Source organism: Phodopus roborovskii, unplaced genomic scaffold (genome assembly GCF_943737965.1).
Source record: "Phodopus roborovskii unplaced genomic scaffold, PHOROB, whole genome shotgun sequence".
In the NCBI taxonomy this organism is placed as follows: domain Eukaryota; kingdom Metazoa; phylum Chordata; class Mammalia; order Rodentia; family Cricetidae; genus Phodopus; species Phodopus roborovskii.
The window spans coordinates 35,474,151-35,501,040 of NW_026126407.1; the positions used below are offsets into that span (position 1 = coordinate 35,474,151).

Consider the following 26,890-nt stretch of genomic DNA (forward strand, 5'->3'; position numbering starts at 1 on the left):
AATAGACACCGAGACTAACTCCAAAGAGTGCGGTTAGAAGCAAGTGTTTCATAAGGCGTTCCTCCTCCTACTGTATTGCTTCATATTCTATAATGTTGATTAGCCTCCTAGTAACAATCCTCATGGAGAAGGGAGGGGTCACTGTCAGTTTGTCCTTAATTATGGTAGATCCCGTCTTTCTTCTCGGCTCAGTTCCTAGCCTATCATACCATATTCAGTGTTCCAGTGTTTGTTTATTTATTTATTTATTTAACTTGATTTAATATTTATTTTTAGTTATGTATATGTATGAGTACATGTGCTGTGAGATAGGTACCCTTTGGAGCCAGAGCATCTGCTTCCCCTGAAGCTAGAGTTACGGGCAGTTGTAAGCCACCTGATGTGGGTGCTGGGAACTGAACTCAGGTCCTCTGTAAGAGCAGTACACACTGTTAACTGCTGGGCCATATCTTCATCCCCCTTATTTATTTTTATTTTAGGTGTGGTGTGTGTGTGTGTGTGTGTGTGTGTGTGTGTGTGTGTGAGTGTGCTTGTCTGTATGGGCAGTATGTGTGTGTAGGTGTTCATGAAGGCTAGAAGAAGGCATCAGATTTTCTGAAACTGGAGTTATTTGGTCGTTCTGAGCTACCCAATGTTGGTGCTGGGGACAGAACCAGGCCCTCTGCAAGAACAGAAAATTCTCCAGCAATTTAATTTTTTTTATTTAAATAACTTTTTTCATTTATTTTACATACCAATCAGTATCCCCTCTCTCCTCTCTTTGTGTCCCCTCTTCTTTCCCACTTACCTCCCTCCCCATTCCCTCCTCCATCTCCATTCAGAAAGGGACAGGCCTGATGCATCAAGGTGAGGCAGGATGGAGCTCCTCCCCTCATGTCCAGGTGGGGCCAGGTAATTCAGCATGGGGAACAGGTTACCAAAAGCCAGCTAAGCATCAGGGAGACTTATTTTTCTTTTTAAGTAATTTATTTCTTTGCCTGGTTTTGAGAAAAATCCTCATGAAGCTGGTCTTGAAGTTACTTCATCAAAAAGTTATACACACATAAAACTTTTGTATCAGCCAGGCTGTGGTACTTAACTTTTTCTGCTGTTTGTATTCCTTGTTTTCAAACCAGATTTTCATATACCTTATTAAAAGTAGCTAAAACTTCTAAAACTCAGTTTATAATAATATAATATAAATAATATAAAAAGAAAAATGGGAAAGTTAACGCTTAATATTACGCACCTTTGATCTAAACACTTGGGAGGCAGAGGCAGGAGGATCTCTGAGGCCAGCCTGGTCTACAGAGAGTTCTAGGGCAGCCAGGGCTACACAGAGAAACCCTATCTCAAAAAACCAAAACAACACAAATCAAGAAAGAATAAACAGGCTGGGTGTTGGTGGTGCATGCCTTTAATTCCAGTATTCGAGAAGCAGAGGCAGGCAGATCTCTGTGAGTTCGAGGCCAGCCTGGTCTATAGAGCGAGTTCCAGGACTAGCCATAGGGAGTTCCAAAGCAATACAGAAAAACCCTGTCTCAAAAAACAAACAAACAACAACAACAAACAGAAAAACCCCCAGAAAAACAAAACAACAATGAAAACAAACAAGCAACCCCCCCCCAACACACACCAGCTCACAGCACCTCCTGCTGCTGTTGCAGCTTCAATTCAGTGATGCCTGAGAAATAAGGGACATTTTTGGAAATAGCCATCCAGATGTCCTCACTCATACTAATACAGCCTTTGGGTTAGTTTTGAATTGGTATAGAAGTGTTAAAAATCCCAGCTCACACAGCTGTGCAGTTGCAAACAGCATGAGAATTCCTAGAGAAGTCTTGGCCAGCCTGGGAATCATTGGGAATTGAGTATACCAGAAATCCCAGGCTTCATCATCTCAAACTCCATTAAGATGTGGCCACTGGCTCACCACCCAGCAGGGTCATTTTTTATTAAATGGCCATTTTAGACAAAAATCTAGATAAAGGAGAAAAGGCTCCACATCTTAGTTAAGGCTTCTATTGCTGTGAAGAGACACTATACTATGACCATAGGAAAGCATTTAGTTGGAACTAGCTTACAGTTCAGAGGCTTAGTCCATCATCAGCACAGTGGGAATTTGGTGCTGAGCTGGCAGGCATGATGCTAAAGAGATGCTAAAGAGGTAGCTGAGAGTTCCACATCCAAACAAGCAGGCAACAGCAAGAGAGTGTGACACTGGGCTTGGCCTGAATATCTGAGACCTCAAAGTCTACTCCCAGAGACATGCTTCCTCCAACAAGACCACACCTACTCCAGCAAGGCTATAGCTCCTAATAGTGCCACTCCCTACAGACCTATGGGGGCCGTTTTTATTCAAACCACCACAGTTTAGTATCATTTCACTTACCTTGCCCAGGTCTCCCACTGTAAAGTATCCATGAAAGAAGCTTCTGGGCTGTTGAAGATAAAGATTTCCATTGCTATGCCTCCACCCTCCTTACTTGATGCCTTGACTTCTTTGAGAAAAGGGAAGATGGTGAAGTTTCTTCTCTCCATGCATTTTTGCCAGAACAGAAACTTCCCGACAAAAGCAGACAACCTTCTCTAGCTGACAGCATGTTAGGGCCAGTCCTGTGCATAGATGCACCAAGTTCAAGGGTTTGACTAAGTCTGCAAGGTAGGCCAGGTAAACTTTAAACTCTTTACTTTCAAAGCCATCCGTCCCACCAGCTTTGGTGAAGACACTGTCTTACCTCTTCATACATTTCAAAAAACCTGAGTATTTGGCCTCTTGAGAGCCACCTCATTTCACTATGGGAGGAAAGGAAGCTATATTCCATACTGACTTCTTCCAGGAAAGCCTGAAACAAGTGTCAATGTGGAGTGTACCCTTCAAGGAAATTTATCACCCTCATCACAGTAAAGAGTGTGAGCATTGCAGGATACTGCAGGTATCCTGGCAGTCAGCAGCCAAGGAGTACCACAAGTCAATGTAAGCACAGCAGCTTACAGCCCTTCTGTAGGGAAAGGTTTCCCTGACATAACATCTCTGCCAAGGCAGAAAAGGGCTTCCTTCCCCAGTGAAGTAGTTACAGTTCTGCTCAGGTCTCCCAGTGTTACAGCCCTGAAGTTGTTACAGTTCTGCTCAGGTCTCCCAGTGTTACAGCCCTGAAGTTGTTACAGTTCTGCTCAGGTCTCCCAGTGTTATAGCCCTGAAGTTACAGTTCTGCTCAGGTCCCCTGGAGTGTAACAACTCTGCTTCCATAGGGGAAGGTTTCCCCAGTCAAAGTGTTACACCCTGCTCTACACTGCTCAGGCTCTGTCTCTGCTCTGGCAAAAGAAGGTCTCACCCAAACCTCATTCAGGAGATCTATTAGGAGAGAAGAATCCAGGAGGGTGGCTGCCTCTGACAGGGTGGGGGGAAAAAAGCAGCAGCAAACAGGCACACTACTTATATAGGGCTTCTTAGAAATGGAGTTTTTCCAGGGTGGAGATTTTTGGGGTGGGAATTGGATTTCAATCCCTGATTTTGGACAAACACAGAGATTAGCTAGATTTTATGCTCAGGAATTAGTTGGTTTCATGCTCAGTTGGTCAGGGGCAGATTTGGCTCTGGGTTTAAGTCCAGGACAGGTTTCTTTCACTGTCTCTGGGTTCAGGGCCAGGGTGTTTCTTTGATTGACGATTTTACCATATACCTCACAGAAGAGATTTATTGGGGGGGGGAACCATGATGGTAGCTACTTCTGCTTAGGCGAGAAACAGCAGAGAAGTGAGCAGAAGGCAGGGTTTATATTGAGTGTTTTGGGGGGGGGGGAATGGAAATTTTCAGGGTGAAACTTTCCAGGGTGGAGATTGGTGGGATTTCAAGTCCACTTTATCATTTGTTTTCTTCTTCAGAATGACAGCTTCTGCCTGCCTATGGTACAAGAATGCCAGGCTCAAGGTCAGTATGCCATTGATTCCAGTGACATTCTTGCTCAGGTCTAGATGTATCAGCTTTCTGTGGCTATGGAGCACGGATGCCACCAGAGCTAGGCAAGAGATGGAGGTGGACCCACTTGTAGTGAGATATTCACTTTGCATGTGTGGCACTGACCACGCCCATTGGGGGTGGAGAATGGTCTAAGTGACCTGGGGAACTAGGTCTGAGGAGGAGCCCAGGAGTGTTCTCTTGCTGGCAGACATGGTCAGAGGAGAGGATCTGGAGGCATCCCTGGGACCAGGAACCTGCTGGTTTTCATCTGTCTATGTTGTAAGTTATTTCTACCTGAATAAATATCTATCCGGCCTAAAAACAAAACAAAAAAACCAAAAAACAAACAAACAAACAAAAAAACTGCAAGGCTTTTAAAGAGCTCTGCTAACAACATTTGTTTTAACAGTTGTTATTTCCTCAGCAGTCAAACGATAGAGACAATATAATACCTTACAATATCCAGATTCTCTCCATCTTTATGTGTTTTTTTTATTACTGTTTCTTTTACTTTTTATTTTTTCATTTTTTGTAACAGTGTTTCTCTGTGTAACTTTTATCTGTCCTGAAATTAACTCCGTATACCTCTGTCTCCTGAGTACTGGGATTAAAGGCGTGTGCCACCACACTCAGCTTCTCTCTGTCTTTTTAAAACCATTTTATTCTTTTTCTCTCCCAAACCTACATATATTTAAAAACACATTGTAAACCTTTAGTGCTTTTTCTTAATGTGAATCTGTCTTTACTGTAAATCTTTATCTTTTTCCAGCCACGAGTCTTTATCTGGTAAACAACAACATTGCTCAAATGAAAATCATAGCTGTGTTAGCCGCAGTCTATCCAAGATGGTGGTGGGTACTTTTACAGCCAGAACTGAGAGCTGTGCTCATGGCCTTGGTCTAAACTGCCATCCAGCAGCATGTTGCCTGCTTGGAGATGTGGCCACTGCCATTGCCAGCTCTTGTACACACCATTCAGTTGCTAACAGAGCTCTTTAAAAGCCTTGTGGTTTTTTGCTGCTTATGCTGAGTCAGGAAATCTCCCTTAAAGGAGCCGCACAAATCTCTGCTTGTCTCTAGCAAAACAGAGTCCAACCCAGGAAAATGCTGTTAGCAAGACGCCTTGCTTGTTTCTGTTCTTTTGTTTCTAAAATCCTTTTCTTAGCTTTTCTTAATTTTAAGTGGAAGTTTTTATTAGCCATGTTGCAGCGCCATATGTTACAAGTAGGTTTTCCTGCCGGCCTGGAGCCAGGGAGGCGCCAGCCACAAATAACACACAGAGACACTGTATTTGACATAATTCTGTTGGCCAGTTACTTGTTTCTTATCTGGCTAGCTCTGTCTTATTAATCCATTTCTATTCATCTAAGTGTTTCCATGTGGTCTCATCTTACCAGAGAGTAGGGCCGGCATCTGCTCTCTCCAATCTCTACATGCTGACTCCTCCCTACTACTTCCTCGAATCCTCCTTGTCTCCTAGTCCCGCCTATCTTGCTTTCCTATTGGCCAACAGTGCTTTATTCATTAACCAATAAGAGAAACATATTTACAGAATGACATCTCCCATCACAACACCACCTGCATCAGAAAGGAAGATGGACATCGAAGAAACTCGTTATGGAGTTTGCTTTCAATATAGCAAGACTAGCCATTTGGGCAAGATACTACTCTTGTCTAGACTGTTTAACTTTATGCTGTATAAACTGGGCATGCCGGGCCCACAGGAAAGTAACTGCTGATACAAGATGGATATTGCTCCAGGGTTCCTACTTCATGGCAGAGTTTGCCAGACATTCTGCAGGACACAGAGTAAAGTGACTGACAAACTGCCAATACAGATGGACAGTTTAAAGTTTCCTGCTTTGCTGAGGAGTCTGCCAGACACACTGTGGTCTATGGGCTGAAGATGGAATGTGACAGAAGAACTTTGGATGAATGACCAGGCGAGTTGTCTCTGTTAATTCTAGAGTTTATATATTATCCTTCTGTGGTCTTTGAGGGAGTTGAAGACAGATAGTTATGGTTATAGGTTTCCTTAGCTAAGATTAAAGATAAGTTACATATAAGACTTTAGTCTCACAAAGAAAGGATAGATGATAGAATATTTTCTTTAAATCTTACTAAAGTTAATGAACTATTGTTAACTGTGATTCTTATTTTATAACTGTTGTGTGATTTATTTTGCTATGCTAAGGTTAAAATCCTTCTTTTTATTTTAGACAGAAAAGAGGAGATGATGGGAGATGTCATTCTGTAAATATGTTTCTCTTATTGGTTAATGAATAAAGCACTGTTGGCAAATAGGAAAGCAAGATAGGAGGGACTAGGAGACTAGGAGGAGAGAGGAAGGAGTAGAGAGGAGATTCAAGATGGAGGACCTACAGGGTAGTATCCCAGGCGCTCTCTCTGGTAAGATGAAACCACATGGAAATATTTAAATTAATAGGAATGGGTTAATATTTAAGACAGAGCCAGCTGATAAGAAACTAGTAACTGCCTACAGCTTTATATCAAATACAGCATCTCTTTGTGTTATTTGGGGCTGGTGCAGCTGTGGGACAAGGCTGGCAGGGAAAACCTACTCATAACACCCATGCTGTTCCAGCTCCAGAATTAACACATTGCAATCAGCATCTGCCAGAGCATCACAGGTTAGAATGACCCCATGGTCCCTCAACCTATTGTGACTCAGATCCAGACTTCTCAGGCTTTTGTTGTTCTTGAGAGCTGACATCATATATTCACAGCAAGCTGAAGTCAAAGAACACTGCCTCAGCACCAGTATCTGCAAAGGACACATTAGATGTTCTAAATCTTTCCAGATATGCCTTGACCTTGAGTCCTTCAAGTTGTTCTCTGCCAGGCTCAGGTGGGTCAGCACCTTACTGTGCCTGAGACAGAAGGCAAATATCCCTTCCATGTCACCTTGACAGGATTCAATGAGATTAAAACATTCAACTATCTCAGGTTGTATTTCACAAGTAAAATGACAAGCAATCAAACTGTGGATTTTGCCATGAAAAATGCCACTCTCTTGTCCATTTGTCGGGTCCCTGGGGTGTGATAGGTGGTGTACTGTTATCTAAGAAAACAAATATAAAAAATGGTAGATATCACAAAGGCTTGTCCAAATGCAATGTCTGTGTTTGTCTTGTATCTGGCTAACTTGTTCCCAACAATATTTAAGAAACTTTCCAGTGGTAATTACCAAAAGCAACTGGAAGGTGTGTGCCACCTGGCTGCCCAGGGCATATGGGAACTGAAGAGTGTGTTTGACAAGAGGAACTTTAGCATGTCATGGTGGATGAGACCACCATAGACACCTTTCTTCATGTGAACATTTTTCAAAAGCTAGAAGGCCAAGGAGATCGTTATGTGTTTGTCTTGTTTACCTTCCAGGAATGTTTTTGGTGCCTTGTTTTATGTTCTCTTCCCTTTCCCCCCCCCCCCTGCAAAGAATGATGTGTTATCACCAGTTGAGTCTCATGAACATCCGGGATCTGATCACAATGTCAAGAGAAAGAGAAAGCTATGAGGCTCAAATGGGGCTTTTCTTACCTGGTCTTTCAAATGAAGACTGTGCCAGCATCTTGATGAGATCCTTCAAGTGCAAGTTATCTTTGGCTAACAAATTAAAGGCCATAAAAGTGATAATCGATTTGAATGACTATAAATGCTATGAACACTCACAGCTACTTTACTCTCTGACTGAAACCAGGGAGGAGAGCTTTGAAAATAGTGCACTGCTGGGTTATCAGAAAGTTTCTTTGAAAATCAAGAGCCAGGAAGTCCTCCAGACACTTGCCTTTTGCCTTAAGCAGTCGAGATTTGAAGAAAGTAGAATTGACTCTCTCAAGAGACTTCCACAAGGATCTTTGGCCCAGCTCAGCAGATCCTTCCTTTACAAGAGACCTCAGTGAGCTTACAGTTCTCCAGCCTTAGTCTTGGCAGTTTACGATGGGGCTGCTTCAGGGCCATGGTGAATTTCTGCATGAATGGAGTCTCCAGGAAGCTGTCAGGCACAGCCAGCACTTCCAAATCTTCAGTTGTTTTGAGCACAGAGCAGACATCTTGCCACCAGGTGAAAAGAATCTCATTCTCTTTCACTTGAGTGACTTGGAGGTTAGTCTCACCATGATTAGGAATGTGGCTTCTGGAAACATCCTTTTGTTTAGCAAACTGCTTAGGAGAACAGACCCAGGCACCTTCTGGTTCCAGTCTTCCATCAGTCCAGCTGGTCCTGTGATGAGGGAAGATGGGCATTCCTCAAAGCCATCAAACAGGACCAGAAGTTGATCTGGTCTGGATAAAAATCCTAGACATGAGAGCCTGAAGCCTATGCCTTTGGCCCCTAATCAACTCAGAGAAGTTGTGCTCTCCCTCCCAGCTCAGTTCTTGGCAATGGAAATAGAAAGCATACTTCAATTTGTGTTGAGTAGAACTCGTTGCGTGCCCACATCACCATCATCTTTCTGGCCAGGGTTGTTTTTCCAATACCAGGAAATCCATGGATTACTACAGTTTTAGGCTGTCTCCCCTGGTCACTCCTGGGTAGAAAGAGACATGGCAAGATGGCCTAGTGATTTCCCACACTGCTATATGAGAAGTCTGTTTGGTTTCAGGGGCACATGGTGTTGTTCCACAGAGCGTGGGTCTCTTCCACCACACATTGTTTGTACTCCTGTATTTTATCACATTCTTCTTTCATCAAACTCGGTAGTGTTTGCTTTAGATGGAACACCAGGTAGGAAGAATGTTCCTTAGCTTTTTCTATACCAGGGAAATTTTTTTTCTGGTTCATTCTGTTCAAGATTTCATGACTCACATCCCAAACTTATACCCCAGGAAGGAATTCTGTTGAGAGATGAACTATCTCTGCCAAGCTGACTCTGCCTAGCTGCTCCCAGGTGATGCTGAGAGAGTCCAGCCGGATCTGCTCATTCATTAACAGCTTCTTGAAAATTTGTAGCTCTATCTTGGTTAAATAACTCACGTACCCTGTGACCCCATTATTACATGGGGAGGCAATGGAGTGAGTGTATGTCCAAGCTTGGATGGAAGAAAGATCATTAGTGTTGGGAGGGGTGTTGAGGCATGATTGGGATCTTCATCTTGCCTCACTCATCCTCATGCAAGGTGAGCAACACCTCTCTGTCAGTGATAAATACGATTGGAGGGAGTGCATTTATAATGTTCATCTCTGTCCCCCTTGGAAAAGACTAGGTGGCAAGAATTTTCAAATTCTCAAAGATGAACTTGCCATCCAAGAAGCTTTCTTATGTTTTAGAACTTAAGCTTTCTGCCTGCTCCTTTGTAGCAATTGGGACAACAATGCTCTAAACACACTGAAACAGGAAAAGCGTCACCAGGGGTCCACTGATCTGAATGGGTTTGATACTGGGATTGTAGTTCTGTTCAAGGCTTTTTTGTTGTTGTTAGAGATAATCGTTTACAAGTACAACGATGTCTGGGTTGCCCTCTGCTATACCGTACTGCAGCACACTCACAAAGTGGGATGGAGATAAGGGAATTCCAGTTGGCTTTCATTAAGTCAGATGATGGGCATACATCAGTGATTCTCATGGATTTTATGCAGATTATTTTTTGTAATAGGAAGTAACCCCAAAGCATCGTCTGAAGGCAGCTACAATTCACTTCCAAAGACTTCTCCTGCCCATCTTAAAAGACCTGAAAAACGATGAATGAAAGACAAGAAAAAGCCGGGAGTTCCTTTCTCATTACTCCAAACTGAGCTTGATGGGGCATAACTGTAACCCCAGTGTTACGGTGCAAGTTCCATCCAAGCCCCCCACCCTATCTCCCTCCAAACCCTTCTGCATCTCAGAAAGCCCACCAAATGATGACCCCTCCCCCAGAGATGATCAAGACCACTCCCACGGGGTGTTTAAACTGCCACTCAGAAAATAGATGTGTGGTTTTCTGTTCTCTCCCATCTCCTCTCTTGGGAGCTGAAAGGGCCACCTGGGAGCAATATATCCATTAAATGAAGGCTTTTTCTAATTTGGTTTGACTTGGTCTGATTTGGTTTGCTGCATCTGTGGAGAGGCTTATCGAGGTGCAGAAACTTTTCACCTGACACTCAGCAGGTGGAGGCAGGAGGATCAGGAGTTCAAGGTCATTCTTAGCTACACAGTGTGTTTGAGGTCAACCTATTCAGCTAAATAAAAAAAAAAAACATCACAAAGTAAAATGTTTTGCACTTTTACGAAGCATATATTGATGCAAAAACCCCAATCAGTTGGATATGAATGTTCACCTTATAGAAACATATGTGCATACACATAGCCCAGGAGTAGATTCATCAAACTAAACTTGTTTTTATTTTTTAAGATAGGGTCTCACCAGCTGGGGAATCTGCATAGGACTGAACTAGGTAGGCCCCTTGATTGCACATGACAGTGGGTGACTTGGGCAGTTTGTGGGGCCACTGGCTGTGGGACCAGGATCTATTACTAGTGCATGAATTGGCTTTTTGGAGTCCATTCCCTATGGAGAGATAGCTTGCTCAGCCTAGACATAGTGGGGAGGGCCTTAGTCCTGCCTCAGTGAGATGATGGGACAGACTTCATTGACTCCCCTTAGGAGGCCTTACCTTCTCTGGGGAGCAAATGGGGGTGTGAGGAGAGGCAGGGGAGGGAAGAGGAGGGGATGGGGGAACTGGGATTGGAATATTAAAAAAAAAAAAGATAGGGTTTCACTGTCCAGTCTTGGCTGGCCTGGAACTGGCTATAGAAAGCAGAACCTATCTACCATCTGTGGGTGATGGAGAGGCAGGAGATGTAAGCATGGCTGTAGCTAGAATCAACAGCCAGGGCAGGAGTGGGAGTGTCTGCACAGGCGATAGTGACTGAGACGTCTATTTGGGAACTTGGTTTTGTCACTTGCTGACTGGGACTTTTTAGATCCTCGTGCAAAGGGCAATATCAACTTTCCAGGTCTGCTGGGCAGCATAATTAGGAGAACAAAGTAAATATCATTGTTTAGGCTCTCAAGTGTTAGCGAACTGGGGTCCTGCAGCCTCTCTCTAGCCTCAAGTGTGGTCCAGGATGCTCAGGAGCCAGTTCCAGGGTCCAGTTCTGTTCTGAGTTCATCCTGGAGCCTAGGACCTGTGGGGTCTGCTTCCCAGAGGGAATCTCAAGGCACGATTGCCTCCAAAAGAGCTAGCTTGCAGGCTACAGCCAATCCAGTGTTTCAGGGAAAGGGCGAGGCTACTCCTGCACAGGCACAGTAGTGACCTGCTGAGGTGGTCCCCAGAGCCGCTAGATGTTTGTGCTGTGACCTGCCTGGGTTTTAAAGCTGTGAACTGGAGGACTGAAGGAAGGTGTTGTGAGGTTTGCATAGTTTCACCTTTCAACTTCGGGAGGGCTTAGGCTTTGAGAGTGGAGATGATAAAGCTCCAGTAACTGAGCTTTTCTATTAGAAAAATGAGGAAAAGAAAGCTTGTCTACTCCTAAATTGAACTCTGGCCAATGCCAGGCACTCTTTAAATTCCATCGAGATATGTTCCACTGGGCCATAGAGGTATCTCAACAATTAGAAGCACTGGTTGCTCTTGAAGAGGACCAGGGTTCCATCCCCAGAACCCACATGGTGGCCCACCACCAACTCTAGTTGCAGGGGATCTATTCCTTCTTCTAACCTCTGGGCAAGAACTCAGTGCATACACACACACACACACACACACACACACACACACACACACACACACACGCAAAAATCCTGCATATATATGAAAAATTATGAAATAAATAAACTTAATTAAATCCATTGAAATAAGTAATAATACTTTCTTCAACAGCTTGCACCTGCCCTTTCCACAACTTACACAATACATGGGCGAATGTTCTAGAATCAAACCATCTTGGAAAAAAAATTTTTTTTTTCAGTGTATGGGGTGTGTGTGTGTGTGTGTGTGTGTGTGTGTGTGTGTGTGTGTGTGTTTGACTTGTGGAACACAGAAATTGAATTCAGGTGGTCAGGTTTGCTGGCCAGCACTTTTATTACCACTTTCTTATTTTTTTTGTGGGGGGCAGGCAAGGGTGGGGACAAGCTTGTTGCCCTGGAACACTCCAAGTATCCCAGACTGACCTGAGACATGCCATAACCCTCCTGTCTCAGCCTCTCAAATGACCAACATACCAGGCTGAAAAGACATTTAAATTTATAAGACAAGATTGTGCTTATGTGTATGTGTGTGCATGCACACTCATATGCTTATGAGTGGTATATATGTATGCCTAATTGTGTACAGAGGCCAGAGGAGGAAGATGTCAGTGGGATAATTACAGGTCATGCCTAGCTTTTTACATGGTCCTGGGATCCAAATTCAAATCCTGAGGCTGGAGCCCAGCAAGTGCTCTTCCACTGTGCCCAGCCTATGGGTTGCCATGAGCTGATATTACAGATTTAATTAAAAGGTCAATGTAGAGACTAGGAAACCTGTCCCCCAAAAATTGCAAAAAACAGCAGCCATCTAAGCCAGAAACTGAAGGCTTAACTAAAGGAACTGATGTTTGAATCTGACACATCTGTTGCCATGCTTTAACTTCTGAAAATCAAGCAAGCTATTTGGAGTTAAACATATGTGCTAACTATAAGATACAAATAACTTGCACTCCAAGACAGAGATACATTAGAGACAACACCAAAGCTCAACACTGGAAGAGGTGACTATTTCTGAGATACTAAAATAAGCAGGACACAGTGGCTGCACACCCATAACCTCAGCACTAGGGAGGTGGAGGTAGGATGTTCATCTTCAGCTATATATTGTGAAGTTAGCCTGAACTACGTGAGACCCTGTATAGAAGAAAAAAAAAATCAAAGATAATGTCCACATAACTCTAAGTACTGTCCTGTGTACTCCCCAATTTAATAGTATGATTTTGGATATTAGAATTATAAAATCAGAAAAATTAGGCCTCAGGAAGGAAATGTTTAAGTTTGATAAGTGATGCTGAAATTTTCTTGACAAACTCAAAAGAAGTCAACCCAGGTTTTTTTTTTTTAACACTTCTCTAATCCAATTCTCTACCTAATAGTTACCTGGCACTACAAACACTCAGTTAAATATTCTCAATGAAATCTTTATTGACAAAAGATAAAACACAAAATAGACCTATGTTGAGGTAGGGATACAACAGTTTTGGCCTTTATCATCAGGGATCTATTTGTATTATAGTTTTGTGTGCTTGTGTGGGTACATGAGCGTGCCATGTGTATAGAGGTCAGAGAACAACCTGTAACTTGGGTGCTGCTCACTGACCTGGTACTTGGAGATTTGGCTGGGCTGGATGGCCATCTGTCTGTCTGCCTCCCTAGGGCTGGGATTACAAGTACCACCAATGGACCTGGCTAGCCTGCTTTCTTTCTCTTTTATGTGGGCCCTGGAGCTCCAACTCACATCTTTAGGCTTGCAAGGCAAGCCCTGTGTGACTGAGTGAATTCCCCGAGCCTGCATTGTAGTTTTACTCAGTCTGAATACTGACATCCTGTAATTTGATTCAGTTGCTTTCCCTCTGCCATGTCTGAGATGCTGACTCCACACAGTATCCTAGAAGTCAGTCTGGAACGCATTTGTTGAGTCAGTGTACTCAGATCAAGGTCTCACAGTCTTACTGTGTCAGCGTTGTCTTTGTCATGTTTTTAGGCAAGGAAGGCTGAGGACCACAGCTACGAAGATGGCAGAAAGTCAACCTTAAGATGTTTTTAAGAACCTGTAGCTTCAAGTTTTTCTGGTCTTCAAATTTTATGAAGGGACACCTTCTCTGGGTATGCAGACTAGGTAGCTAGATATCTAAGATGTTTTGTAACTTATGAAGACCAGAATTAAATGACATACAGTAGTAAAAACTACATCTATCATAAAAGGGAGTTCTATGTCTAAAAATTCATGTTCAGCAAGGTAAGTGTGAAGAAGTCAATGCTGACCATTCAAAAGCTTAGCATTTTAGATGTAAGGTACAAGGAAATGCACAAAAACCCAAAATTTAATAATCAAGTGAAAAATAGATTTATTATTCAGATTATGGAGAACTCAGATATTTTTACATGCCTTGTAGATTTCCTTCTAGTGATGCAGACTGCAGATGAAGGTAAAGTATTTGTTGTTAAAACCAAGAAAATCTTTTTTTTTTTTTTAGACCAAGAAAATCTTAGACGGCAAAACTGAATGCTAAAAGAACTGCGATTGAGTTAAATTATTAGTGACGTCACTACTGGAAGTACTAGTAACTAAACTATAGCTTTGGCTCTAAGAGTGAAGCCCTTCCTACAACACAAGAGACTACACACAGTTTGAGACCCAACTATGGTACAGATGATTTCTTTTTTTTTTTTTCTTCTTCTTACATTTGAGACCATTATGCTTTGTAGCCTAGGATGGCTTCAAACTTTTATTGAGACAAGGCTTCACATAGTGCAGGCTGGTCTCAAAGCTTACTATGTAGCTGAGGGTGGCTCTTGCACAATCTCCTAAGCCCTAGGATTACAGGTGTGCATCACCAAACTTGGTTAACCTTGAACTCTAGATCCTCCTGCCTCTCTCTACCACTCAGGTGCTGACATCACAGGCTTGAGCCAGGCTTTGCAAGGACAATCTTAAGAGGAAGACAGCCAAAGTCTCTTTCCAAATCTAATTGGAATGGATGATTTTTAACCTTAACCAACAACTATATACTCTTTCTTGCTCACTTTGTTTCCTTACTGTGGAGAATGATTTTGAGACTTCTGAAAGCTTTATTAATGTCAGGCAACAAAGAGGAAGGATGAGGATCTTGTATCTATAGTCAGCAAGGAGCCAGAATGAACATGCTGTGAATGTATCCCAGGCTAACTTGTTACTACTGTCCCAGGAAAGAGGCCATGGGGTCATCTGGCCTCTGCCGTTTCATTCTGTAGGCCTCCATTTCCTCTTCTGTGGGCTCCCGGGTTTCATATACGCTGTTGTAAGGCCGCTTCCGCTCATCCATCTGCATGATCTCTTTGACATGGAGAAGGCGGGCCTCCTCTGCATTCAGTGCCTGTGGTGAGAAGGAAAAATGAGCTCCTCAAATCTCTATCACGTGGCTTTTGTTCAAAAACATGAAAGACCTCACGGAATATGAAGTGTTACGTCGAACCCACACTGTTGAAAGGAGCACAGGACTCAGCTCCTGTACTGTGAAACTATAACTAGTTACTATTTGGCTCAATGGGTAATTTCCATAGAGCACAAAATGTTTAATGACATTTTTTTTTTTTTTAAATCAGTTAAAGAAATTTGGTGGAGGGGCTGTCAAGATGGCAATTGCTGCTCTATGTCCAGAATCCACATGACTGAAGGAGAACCAATGCCTGCCAGTTATTTTCCAACCTCTGCATAGGTATGCATGCACGCACGCACTCAGACTCACAAAATCGCCACTACATTTCCTATTTTCAGGCAGGAAGAAAATGCCTCAAGGTCCCCACAGATGATGACTCCTGCTGTTTGTCACTTTACTTCTTAGACGTCACAAAGTACCTTTTTCAGTTTCTCGTGCTTCCTGTCCTCGTCATCGCTGTCGGAACTGCTCTTCCGGTGTTTCTTCTTCTTCTTTTTCTTCTTCTTCTCCTCTTTTAGTTTTTCCTGATGCAGCTGACAGGGAGAATTGAAACACCATGTCAACTCAGAGCTCTGGCAGGTGTTTTAACACCTCCCCCACCCCCACCCAGGACCCAACAATTCAGAACAAAGGATTACAGACTGACCTCCATGAGGGTTTGAGGTTTCTTCACAGATTCTTCTCCAGTTGCATCATTTATAATACACTCCTCTGAGTTCTGTGGGGAGAGAATATAATTCCAGGTGAAGACTACAATTACAAATCATTTGAAGAACAGGTCTGAATCTGAAACAGGAAGAGATGTGTTTTCTGCAGGATCTGGCTGCCTTACACCTTTAAGAACTGGAGGACAAGGGCTGGGATGCAGCTTGGTTGCCAGAGTCCTTGCTCAGCCTGCAAAGCCCCAGGCCCTTCTCCAGTGCCTCCTAAAGCCAGGCTTGAGCACATGCCTGTAGCCTCAGCATCTGGGAGACGGTGGCAGTACAATCACAAGTTCAAGCTCAGTGTTGGCCAAGTGTTGGCCAGTGAATTCAGTTAGCTAAGCCTACATGAAACCTGGTCTCACATCCCTTACAAATCTCCTCCAGAAAAAGAAGAACAAACTAGAGCATAATTACTTACAACACTCTCCTTCCCAGCTTCTCCAGTGCAATAGGAATACTTGAAGAATGAGTGGCAACATTTGTATCCCCAGCGGCCTTCTTTCCAGTAAGATCCCCAGATGTGCTGTAGAGAGACACAAAAGAGTGTTTGAAAAGGAGCCTGAAATTAGGGATTTTACATGGGTGGTGGTGCACACCTTTAATTCCAGCACTGGGGAGGCAGAAGCAGGCAGATCGCTGAGTTTGAGGCCAGCCTGATCTACAGAGTGAGTTCCTGGACTCAGAGCTACACAGAGAAACCCTGGAAACTCCGTCTTGAAAAACAAACAAACAAACAAAAAAAAAAAAAAAAAACAACAAAAAAAAAAAAAAACACACATACACACACAAAGAAAAACTCTATGAAAAAATTGAATGTACTTGATTTCTCTTAAGTGAAGGGGTGGGGCATCAAGCCTCCATTTTACTGTTAATAAGTGGCTCTTGCTAAACTGCACACATCTTGTTAGACTTACTATGTTTATAGCTTATAAGGTCTGTCTGGCTCATTCCAGTCTACACAGTATAGCTACTGTCAGATTTTTGAGCCTTGATGTAAAAAAATCAACTTGTTAGCTTAGATGTATAACAAACAGGGTTAAGACTGTAGCTTAGTGGCAGAACATGGCTCAGAGTGTATGAGACCTGGATTCAATTTCTAGCACCAGAAAATAACATACATACAGACATACATACATCAATATGCTTTATGATGTAATGAACAATGAAACTACTACACATTCCTGTCAAAATATTTAAGTTCTATTTAATTTAGGTTTTGGACCTATATTCTTGTTTTAAGAAATGTAGGGGCTGGGTTTGGTGATGTACACCTTTAATTCCCACACTCAGAGGCAGGCAGATCTGAGTTGAGGCCAGCCAGGGCTACACACAGACACTTGTCTCTTGGGGGTTGGGTGTGTGTGTGGGACACCAACAAATAATCAATACAGACTTAACTGGACTTGACCAAAAATACAGCTATTAAATGTACTTAATCTGTATGTACACACACACACACCTTGAGAAAAGACGAATGAATTAAGGAGTTAATGTCAGTTTCTGAGGCACAAGAGGGTAGCAGGATTATCTAGAATTCTCATTTTTTAGGAGATGTATGACAGAGTCTTTTTAAGTGAAATATTCTACCTGCAATTTCCAAATAGTTATGCCAAAAATTAGTAAGTACAATATGTGCATTTATCTATATACTAGTGTACATTCAAAGCTAGACAAATATAAACAGTACAACAGACTAAAATATTTTGATTTTAGGTAAACATGCAGGTGAATACAGCAATAGCTTTAATTTTTCTGACTTTTAAAAAAATTCATAGAACACAGCTAAAATGCCAACAACAACAAAGAAGAGAAAGCAATGGTGGCTAAGGGCATTATGTGAGAAACGGCATGGAGCTGAGCACTGACCGTGTGGTTGTGGATCTTCACGTCTTCCTCATACTTGGAGCAGGCCACAGCCCGCTCCTGGCCTTTAATGACTGTCCCATGCCTGGAGTACTCCACATAGTCTTCTGTCTGGGCCAACAGCAGCTCAGCTGGAGGAGCATCCAAGTGTTCTTGGCCACCATACTAAAAGGACAATGGACACTATTAAATCCACTTTATAACCAAGCTTTTACATCAAGTCTTTATGAAAGAGCTTATTTTCAAAGGGAATAAATGAACTTTTTCTTAAAACTCACTTTCCTGATGAAACAGAAAAAAAAGCATCATGAATTCTTCCTATTTAAGTAAAATATTTCTACTGCTACTGATCTGGTCATCAAGATTGGTTACAAGGTAGCCATAAATTCCTTTCTTTAGGTGCATGTCTGATATCCTTTGCCTCATGACTCTACTGGTTCTCCCATCAGGAGATGGAGTCAATTTCTCTGTCCCTGGAATCTGGATGTGTCTATGTGACATTTTCCCACCAATGGGAAGCTAACAAAGTGTGCTTTGTGCACCGGGGCACACATTTTCTAGCTATGGCCCCTAGGATCCTAAAAACCGTTTTACAAAGCTGGGCTAGGCAATGAGAAGATAAGACTATGTGATGCAGTGTTGAGCAGTATTGTATCAGGGGACCCAGCTGACAGAAAGAAGTGTGAGAAATAATACACATCTATCCTAAGTACTACATCTTGGGGAGCAGGGGTATGATTGCTTCAAAAGTCTATACCAACTAAGGCAGGTTTAGGAAAGGACTCTGCCTCATGGGTTAAAAGGGACTCTTCGTACTGTATACCAAGGTTAATGCTTCTTAGGCAGAAAGTAAAATCCTTTTTTAGTGGTACCTTTTCCAGGATGCTTTCCTTCTGCTGCTCCTTGAAGTCTTCTTTTTTGACTTTGAAGGACTTATACAGCAGCTCTAGTTTTGTAGGATCTGCCTGGAGATGTACTTCAGATCCCTTGTCATAGGCTTCCCAAGCAAACACTAGAATAATTCAAAATTTCTTAATGAGTTGCTAGTTCACTGCATTTTTTTTAAAAGCAAGCTTTAAGTAATTGTTCACAGTGCCTCCCCTACTACCTCCTCCATCTTTTCTTTCTTGCCTGCTGGATTTTTCTTAGAGAGTTGCCTCAAACATGTGGCAATCCTCCTGTCCCAGTCTCCTAAGTAGTAGGGTCATACACATAAGCTATTATGCTTGTTCTATAACCTCCAATTTCATTTTTTACACTTATTTATCTGGGTGTGCAAATGTGTGTGATCATTCATGCCATAGAACACATGTCAGCTAAGAGGAAAACCACCATGGAGACACTGGGGACAGAACTTCCTGATGGCAGGCACCCTTAGTCACCTCGCTGGCTCTCATCCCCATAGCTCATATAAAAGGTCTTGGTATTACTAGTCAGTATTGCACACCTTTAATCCCAGCACTTGGGAGGCAGAGGCAGGTTGATCTCTGTGAGGTCAGCCTGGTCTACAGAGTGAGTTCCAGGACATCCTCCAAAACTACACAGAAAACCAATTAAAGAAAAGAAAAGGTGGTGTAGAATTAATACTTACATTGTGTTTGAGCCATTGAAATGGTGTCTCCTGTGTATCTAACAAAATTATCTCCAGCATAACTCACTCTGTAAGCACAGATTTTAAAAAGCTGTTTCAGAAATTGTTTCCCATTAAGAAAAACTCATTCACAAAATCAACTTAGAAAGCATGACATGCCCCCACCTCCGAAGTCCGTAAATTTAACTGGATACTTACTCATCTGGATTCTTTCCTGCATTGGCATAAGGATTCTCTCTCATCGCTCTAGTTTTTGGATCATAATAGGCAGAATTTGGATCTAAATTTCTCAAATACTAGAAGAAAAAATATTTCAAGACTGAATTAACATTTATTTATAGCAATAAAGAGTTCATCAGGGCAGAGGACTGGGTTCTGATCAAACCAACATCCATCTATGTTTCTAGTATGGTAACAAGCACATGGTGCTGTCATTTGGAGTGACTCTAATCAAACTAATCAAACCGCACACAGACAACAGTGCAAGCAGAGGAAGCTGTGGAAACATTGTCAGAGCTTTAGGTTGGGCTGACAAGACTTACTTTTGCAATATCTTCTCGAATCCTGAGATTCCGAACAGTAATGCGCCTCTTAGAGTCGAAATTCTGCCCGGGCATGTCGATATCATCTGCATATTTGTCTTCATCCTCGTCTTCACTGTTATGATCCTTTTCCTGAAAGGAAGAGTGACTGGTGAAAAAACCAAGCAAAAAGTCAAAGCTCTTGTTTTCCTTTCCCTTTAAACAACAAAAGCTTATCTGTGTGATTTAGAGCTATTATTATGACAATTACTACAAGCCACTGGGGGTAATAAACAAACAAACAAACAAACAAACAAATAAATAAAAAAGAACATGCAACCAGAAAAGATAAGCATGTGTTACCATCTGAGAATTAGGCTCCTCTTCTCCCCACTGGTGTTTTGGAGAATTCTGCATCAGGAAAGAAGGAAAACCATTTGTGAGTCCCTTTCACTTAATTTATTGATTACTTAGCATTTAAAAAACATATAAATGGGTATTGATGAGGAGTTTGTGCCTATTATACACCAGGCCTTGGGTTTGATCCTTAGCACTGAATAGAGAGGGCAGGAAGGAAGGTTGGCTAGTTCATTTCAACTCAATAAATTCTCACACAAGTGTGCTATTGTGAACACTTAATTATATTAATGTCTGCAAAACCAGAAAACAACTACGTTTTATTGATACAGGATGTCTCTGTGTGTGTGCGTGCATGCATCCATATGTATGCGTGTTCCCTTGGGATTGCTTGGATCTGGGGTCATAGGCAGTCGTAAACTGCCTGATGTGGATGCTGGGAACTGTATTCAAGTGCTCTGCAAGTGTTATTAACCACTCTTCAGCCTCTTGCTATACGATTATAATCATACAAAGTAATGGGAAGCTGAAGATGGCAAAGAACCCAATAAATACTCATTTCTATTTGTTTTAGTCATTAGATGCATCATGTTCATTAAGCCTGGCTAGTTTTCCTTTTATTTATTATTAGGTCAGCATATGCCATTGTGTACATGTGAAGGTCAGAGGACAGTTCTGTAAAGTTAGTATTCTCCTTCCACCTTTATATACGGGCTCTGAGGCTCAAATCCAAGTTGTCACACTTGCATGGCAAGTACCTTTTCCCACTGAGCCATCTCACTGGCCCTAAAACTTACTAGTTTTTAAAAATGAAATCCAAATAGAAAATGCTGTCAGGATGTTGTAGTTTGAATGTAATTGGTCCCCATAATCTCATAGGGAGTGGTGCTGTTAAGAGGTGTGGCTTTGTTGCAGTGGTACGGCCTTGTTAGAAGAAGTGTGTGACTATAGGGGGTGGGCTTTGAGGCTTCCTATGCTCAGGGTATTGCCCAGTGTCTCAGATACCTCTCCAGCACCATGTCTGCCAGCATGCCGATATGTTCCCTATCATAATGATAAGGGACTGACCTCTGAAACTCTAAGGAGCCATCCCAATTAAATGTTCTCTCTATAAAAGTCTCCATGGTCATGGTGTCTCTTCACAGCAATAGAAATCCGAAAACAGGACATTTGTATTGTGGGTTCAAACCCCACCACAGCACATATGCAAAAAGTCAGAAAGAAAGAAACCTGGTATTATGGGTCTTTTCTGTAATGATCTTCTATTTTTTTTCATAAATCACAAAAATATATGGTAGCTAATATTGTTAATGAAAGTCTTAATAAATGCTATTTTAAGAGTAAAGACCCGGTGTATATGGTTCATTGATACAAGTCCAGTGCTTAGGAGATGGGAGACAGATGTTCAGTTCCTCCCTAACCAGAAACATACAAAATTAATTCTTGTTCTATGTTTCATTTCATTGTTTTAAAGCAGTAGTTCTCAACCTTCCTGATGTTGTGACCCTTTAATACAGTTCCACATGTTGTGGTAACCCCCAACCATAAAATTACCTTTGTTACTATTTCATAACTGTAATTTGGCTACTGTTATGAATCATAATGTAAATATATGTGTTTTCTGATGGTCTTAAGCAACCCCATAGGGGTCATAACCCACAGGTTGAGAACCACTGTTTGTTTAAAAGACTCTGAATATTTTATATCTTTACTTACAGCTTGTTCCATTAATTTTCCAGAGGCTAACTCTTCTTGTAGCTTCTGAGCTTTCAATGTTCGTTTTGCCTAAAAAATAGAGACATTTCAATTTTACTTACAACATTTAAAGTGAGTGACTTTAGAGCTTTCAGAATGGACATTAGAAATGGACCAAGTAGAAGATCCTGTCTAAAATAAAAAAGACAAGAAAGAAAGGGCTTACTTATGGCATGCTAGACCCTTGCATGAACTAGTCTTGATGTAAGCAGAGCCAGGTGGCAGCAATGGTAAACTACACAGAGTGAGCCCCAATAACAGTGGCAGATGCTGCTGCCTCCAGGTGACTGGCTGATTGTTTGTGAGCAGGCTGGGGTTACTATATATTTCAGCGTCCAAGAAAACATGGAATCTAGATTTTTATGTGCAAATGCATGATATTGCCAGAAATGGTGGCACATATCTATAATCCTAGCATACTGGAGGCTCAGAACCACACTTGGCTACATATTTATAGTCATAGGGAGTTCAAAGTCAGCCAAGGTTACATGTAACCCTTCAAAATGAAAATAGAATGAGATAGAAGCTGACCCCAAAAACAAAACTCATGATTTTAAGTATAATCTGTAATTACTTATGGGGGGAAAAACCCAACAACAACAACAAAAACCTCAACAGAACAGATTACTGTTTTGAAGGAATTTGAGTTTAAAAACAAAAATCAAAAACCTCAAGTTATGTTAAAATCCAGTTTTCTGAAACAGGTTACCTATTCTTCCACGGTATGTGTGAGCACTGTAAAGCAGTCTTAGACACAAACTGTATACACAGCCTACGGCAAAGACTTCAGAATTTCAAAACATCAAAAGCAGCTGTGTGTGATGCTGCACACCTTTGATCCTAGCATAGGAGTTTTTAAATCAGGAGACAGAGATAGGAGGACCGCTGTAAGTTTTAGGCTAACCTGATCTGTATAGTGAGATCTAGGCAAGCCAGAGCTAAATAGTAAGACTTTGCCCCAATAAATGAATCTGGGTGTTCTTACAGGTCTAGTACCTTTGGTCACACTGGGACTAAAGAATAAAAGACTCAAGAAACTGATGCCAGCCAAGCATGGTAGCACTTGGCCTTTAATCTCAGCATTTGGGAGACAACGGCAGGAATTGAAGGCCAACCTGGTTTACACAGCAAGTTTCAGAACAGCTAGAAGCATATAGAGAGACTCTGTCTCAAGGGAAAGAGAGAGAAAAACTGCTTCCAAGCAGCTCAGCACACTGTATTCACCAGTGAATTAGACATGCTACTATAAAAAAATGGCCCATCTTCACAGTGCCCCAAGACTTAGGAAAGCACTGTCAGGTTAGAGGTACAGCAGAATGGATCTCCTCTAGGGAAGTTCCCAAAATGGCTCACCAGGTCAACTTTGGCATATTCCTCAACGATCTTCATGTGCTCTTCTGGATTGTAGCCATTCCACCGGTCTCTCTTCCCATCATAGTCAAACATCAGCTGAGGTTGGATGTGCTCATCTGGAGCAATGTTAGTGCCTGTGAATTTAGCTCCAACCCGCCTTGGCCTCTGAAAGACAGCAGATCTTTTTCTAAAAACTTGCAGCGCAGAGAAAGATTTCACACAACTTTTACAGTTGGTGTGGACATGCTGTGGGGGTTTTAGGTTCTGTAATTTTCAGACAGACTTTGGGCAGGAAACTTTGATGATGCTGGACTATTTCATGCAAATTATTTTTTATTTTTCTAAAATAATTTTAGGAAGACAGAAGTTCTCCGACAAGGGGAAATAGAAAGCTTGCTGACAGTTTCCCAACAGGATTAGGGCTGAGCTTACCTCGAAGCAATCTTTCTTTGTGTGTGTCATGGCCCCACAATTTTCACATGCCCCTTTGCGGTACTTGGTAGTTATAGAATTCTATTAAACGACAGAGAAAAAAAACAAAATGGATATCTTATTTACCAGAGTCATTTAGAAATAACTTTGGCTCTCACTGTCTTGTTTACAGAATGACTTTATTTGTTAAAAAGAAAACCAGCTACTCTGTATGTTCTGGGATGACCAAATTTAAGGATTTCAATAATACAAAATTCATGTAAGAAAAGACTGTAACTAACTAACATTGTATACACTGTGAATTTTAACACCAGAGTCATGTAACTCCTCCCCACTTTAAACAGCATCATATTAAAGGTTCTTAAGTTCTTCACACAAAATCTCCACCCACAAAAGGACACACAGGTTGCCACATACCTCCTTTACACCTCTCTTGTACCATTCCCCAGAGGAACTGAATTGCTTCTGTTTCTCTGGCTGTGGTCTCTGATGCTTTAAAGTGGGTCTTTTTGATGGATCAATGTACCATGGAACCGAAGAAATGTACTGAGGAATATGAGGGTTGATATCTCTGTAATAAAATTTAAGTAAAATTGTAAAGCAGCAAGTTTGAAAATAACATTTTAGTCTCGAAGGTCGTGAGCACAGAAGCCAAGAACAGAAATCCTGCAGTGGGGTGGGGTAGGGAAGATGGTTGCTATCTCACAAACAGAAGAACTAAAAGTAAAGATGTAAACTTACATTACAGTGAGGAACACTATAATCAAGATGCTGAGACTACAGATATGATTAGGCTGTCCACCAAGAAGTGAACTGTGTGAGGTCAATCCTTGGCTTTGCTTTCTACAAGGAGTGCCTGACAGTTCATCAACTGGGATAAGGAAAAGATACAAGCAATCTTAGTTATTGTAAATGTTACAGAATCATGACTAAATCAACACTTAATTAAAATAAAAAAAGATGCTGAGACTAATGCTGCATCAGAAAGGAGGCAGAGGGAGGACAGGATGGGGTCAGAGAGCTCCAATCATCAGAGCTAGAAGTTAAACTCAAACACATAGGTATTATTACTCAGAGATGTGAAAAACTCAGAATAAAAAGATGTAAAAGTAGCTACTCTAGTCTGGGGAGTGAAACAGGTAGAAAAGGATAATTACTATTCAGTATAAGGTCTTAAGTATTATTTGATGAGTTTGATAAAACAGGAAAGAAGAGTGAAAATTCTGTAACTAGTAAAGGATAGTTTCCTACCCAAGCAAAGGATGAGAGCCTGATGAAGCGGGCATGAATGAGAACAGATCATGCATGAAACAACTTACTTTCCCTCTTCATCAACTTCTGCAGGAGCATTGCCCAGTTTTCTCTGTTCTTCTAGCTCCTTCTTTTTCCTCCAGTCTTCTCTGGTCATCTTCTTTGGCTCCTCCAAACTCATCTCTTTTGACCCCGGCAGGGGTGTGGCATTAACTGTATCTACAGCTGCCGCCGACATGATGATCTGGTTTCCTCTAAAAAGAGAGGGGATTTCTTACAGTAAAGGAGGTCTTCAGGAGAACATCCACATTGACTACTAAACCATGTCCTAATGATACACACTGTGTGTAGCAGGGTTTCTTTCTCCTTCACTTTTCCCCTCCCTCTTAGTTTTCAAACTTCTTGAGGTGTTGTGATCAGAACCCGGTCCTTGCACAAAGAAAGCAGCAGTGTCTAGTCTCATATATTCTTATTTTTTCATAATGTCTGTGAAGGAGGGTTTCTTTACATTCTTAAACTACATTTTTTGTTTGTTTGTTTTCTGTGTATGTGTGTGGGAGTGGGGCAGGGATTTAGTACACCATGGCATATATGGAGAGGTAAGGGGTCAATTTGTACGAGTTGGTTCTCTCCAATTACCATGTGAGTCCCAGGGATGAAACTCAGGTCATCAGGGTTGGCAGCAGATGCCTTTACCTGCTGAACCATCTCACTGGTTCTAAGGGTTTCTTTTTCTTCCTCAAAAGGCTCTACAAACTGGGTGTTTTAATATATAACTTTAATTCCAATTCTTGGAGAGCAGAGGTATATGCATCTCTGGGAATAGGAAGCCAGCATGTTCTATGTACAGAACCCATGGTTAGTCAAAGCTATATAGTGAGACCCTGTACCATTCAAAGTTTGTTTGTTTATTTTTTTAAACATATTCTCAATACCAATTCTCTCAAAACACCAATTTACAAATGGAGAAAGCCATGCATATAAAATTTAAAAGACTTTAATACAAATATTCCTAAATTAGTCCTTCTGCATGTCTTACACATTTCTACTACAGTCAAATAAATACACAGCCCATCACTGTTTCCTACGAATGCCCAATGCATTAACAATTACCAGTGTTTAGGGGCTGGGGAATGAAGCTTCAGTTGATAGAGTGTTTGCCTAGCATGTAGGGAAGTTGGCTCCCCAGTTCTGCAAAAGCCAGGTGTAGTGGTGTATACCTGTGATCCAGCAATTTGAAGGCGAATACAAGATCAGAAGTTCAAGGTCATCCTTAGCTTTATAAGGAGTTCAAGACCAACCTATATTACATAAGTCCTTGTCAGAAAGACATATAAATGTGTTAGTCTATCTATATTCAGGGATGCCTAACAACACACACACACACACACACACACACACACACACACACACACACACACACACACCACAGAAGCACCTATAATCATGGGGTCTCTTTCTACACCTTCTGTACTCCTCACTTCCAGTCGTTCTGAGTTAGCTTCTGTTTCCAGTCATGCCAATGAAACCTACCACGACATTAACTAAATTAATACTGATCAATGTGCTGAATACCCACTGGGCATTTTTCAGTTCTGTTCCTTCCTTTTGTTACAGTTTCTAATTCCTTGGCTTCTATAACATGTCACCGGTTTCTCCTGTATCCCTTCTGTTCTTGACTCTCTGTAGGCTCATCTTATTTTTATTTAGAAACTGATTCCTTATGGTGCAGCCAGAGCCTCACTCATCACTCTTCAAATCCACATCTAATTGTATTATGACATCTCTGCCTAGAAGTCTCAGAGGTACCACCCACAACATGCCTCATGCTCCTTGGCCTTCCCTGAGAAACCCAGGCTCCTTTCATTGACAGCTCTATTTCAGCTTACTAAATATTATGTATTTCAGCTTACTTTTTTCTTTTTACTTTCTGAATACCACTCCTGAATATCTACTCATTTCATGTTGTATGCTACCACTTTAGTACATGTTGTGATTTTGAGACTTACTGGTCTTTTC

The 26,890-nt window shown here is 41.7% G+C and overlaps 2 protein-coding genes across 2 annotated transcripts; both read right to left on the bottom strand.

Annotated features, from left to right (window-relative positions):
- Positions 1 to 1,619: 1,619 nt before the first annotated feature.
- Positions 1,620 to 9,486, bottom strand: LOC127218740 (NACHT, LRR and PYD domains-containing protein 8-like). Its single transcript, XM_051179731.1, is given in 12 exon segments — positions 1,620 to 1,663; positions 1,777 to 1,829; positions 3,893 to 4,024; positions 5,515 to 5,517; positions 6,537 to 6,864; positions 7,498 to 7,563; positions 7,866 to 7,951; positions 8,047 to 8,249; positions 8,251 to 8,370; positions 8,372 to 8,515; positions 8,780 to 8,988; positions 9,447 to 9,486. Coding segments are annotated over 12 exon segments (1,428 nt in total).
- Positions 9,487 to 13,948: 4,462 nt separating this feature from the next.
- Positions 13,949 to 26,198, bottom strand: Slu7 (SLU7 homolog, splicing factor). Its single transcript, XM_051180922.1, has 16 exons — positions 26,092 to 26,198; positions 24,940 to 25,125; positions 24,038 to 24,191; positions 23,621 to 23,701; positions 23,189 to 23,353; positions 21,797 to 21,865; positions 20,087 to 20,134; positions 19,745 to 19,876; positions 19,401 to 19,498; positions 19,203 to 19,270; positions 18,484 to 18,623; positions 17,615 to 17,776; positions 16,167 to 16,271; positions 15,691 to 15,762; positions 15,464 to 15,577; positions 13,949 to 14,981 (listed from the first exon to the last, which is right to left on the bottom strand). The coding sequence occupies exons 2-16, from the start codon at positions 25,107 to 25,109 to the stop codon at positions 14,802 to 14,804; spliced, it is 1,758 nt and encodes a 585-aa protein (XP_051036879.1). The 5' UTR covers positions 25,110 to 25,125; positions 26,092 to 26,198; the 3' UTR covers positions 13,949 to 14,801.
- Positions 26,199 to 26,890: the final 692 nt, after the last annotated feature.

What these genes read in the sequence shown, in the direction of transcription:
- Slu7 (XM_051180922.1), bottom strand. Translation starts at nt 25,109, where the DNA reads ATGTCGGCGGCAGCTGTAGATACAGTTAATGCCACACCCCTGCCGGGG. An exon ending in AACCTCAAACCCTCATGGAG is followed by an intron (nt 15,578 to 15,690) that starts GTCAGTCTGTAA and finishes TCTCCCTGTCAG; the next exon opens with CTGCATCAGGAAAAACTAAA. An exon ending in AGCACGAGAAACTGAAAAAG is followed by an intron (nt 14,982 to 15,463) that starts GTACTTTGTGAC and finishes TTCTCACCACAG; the next exon opens with GCACTGAATGCAGAGGAGGC.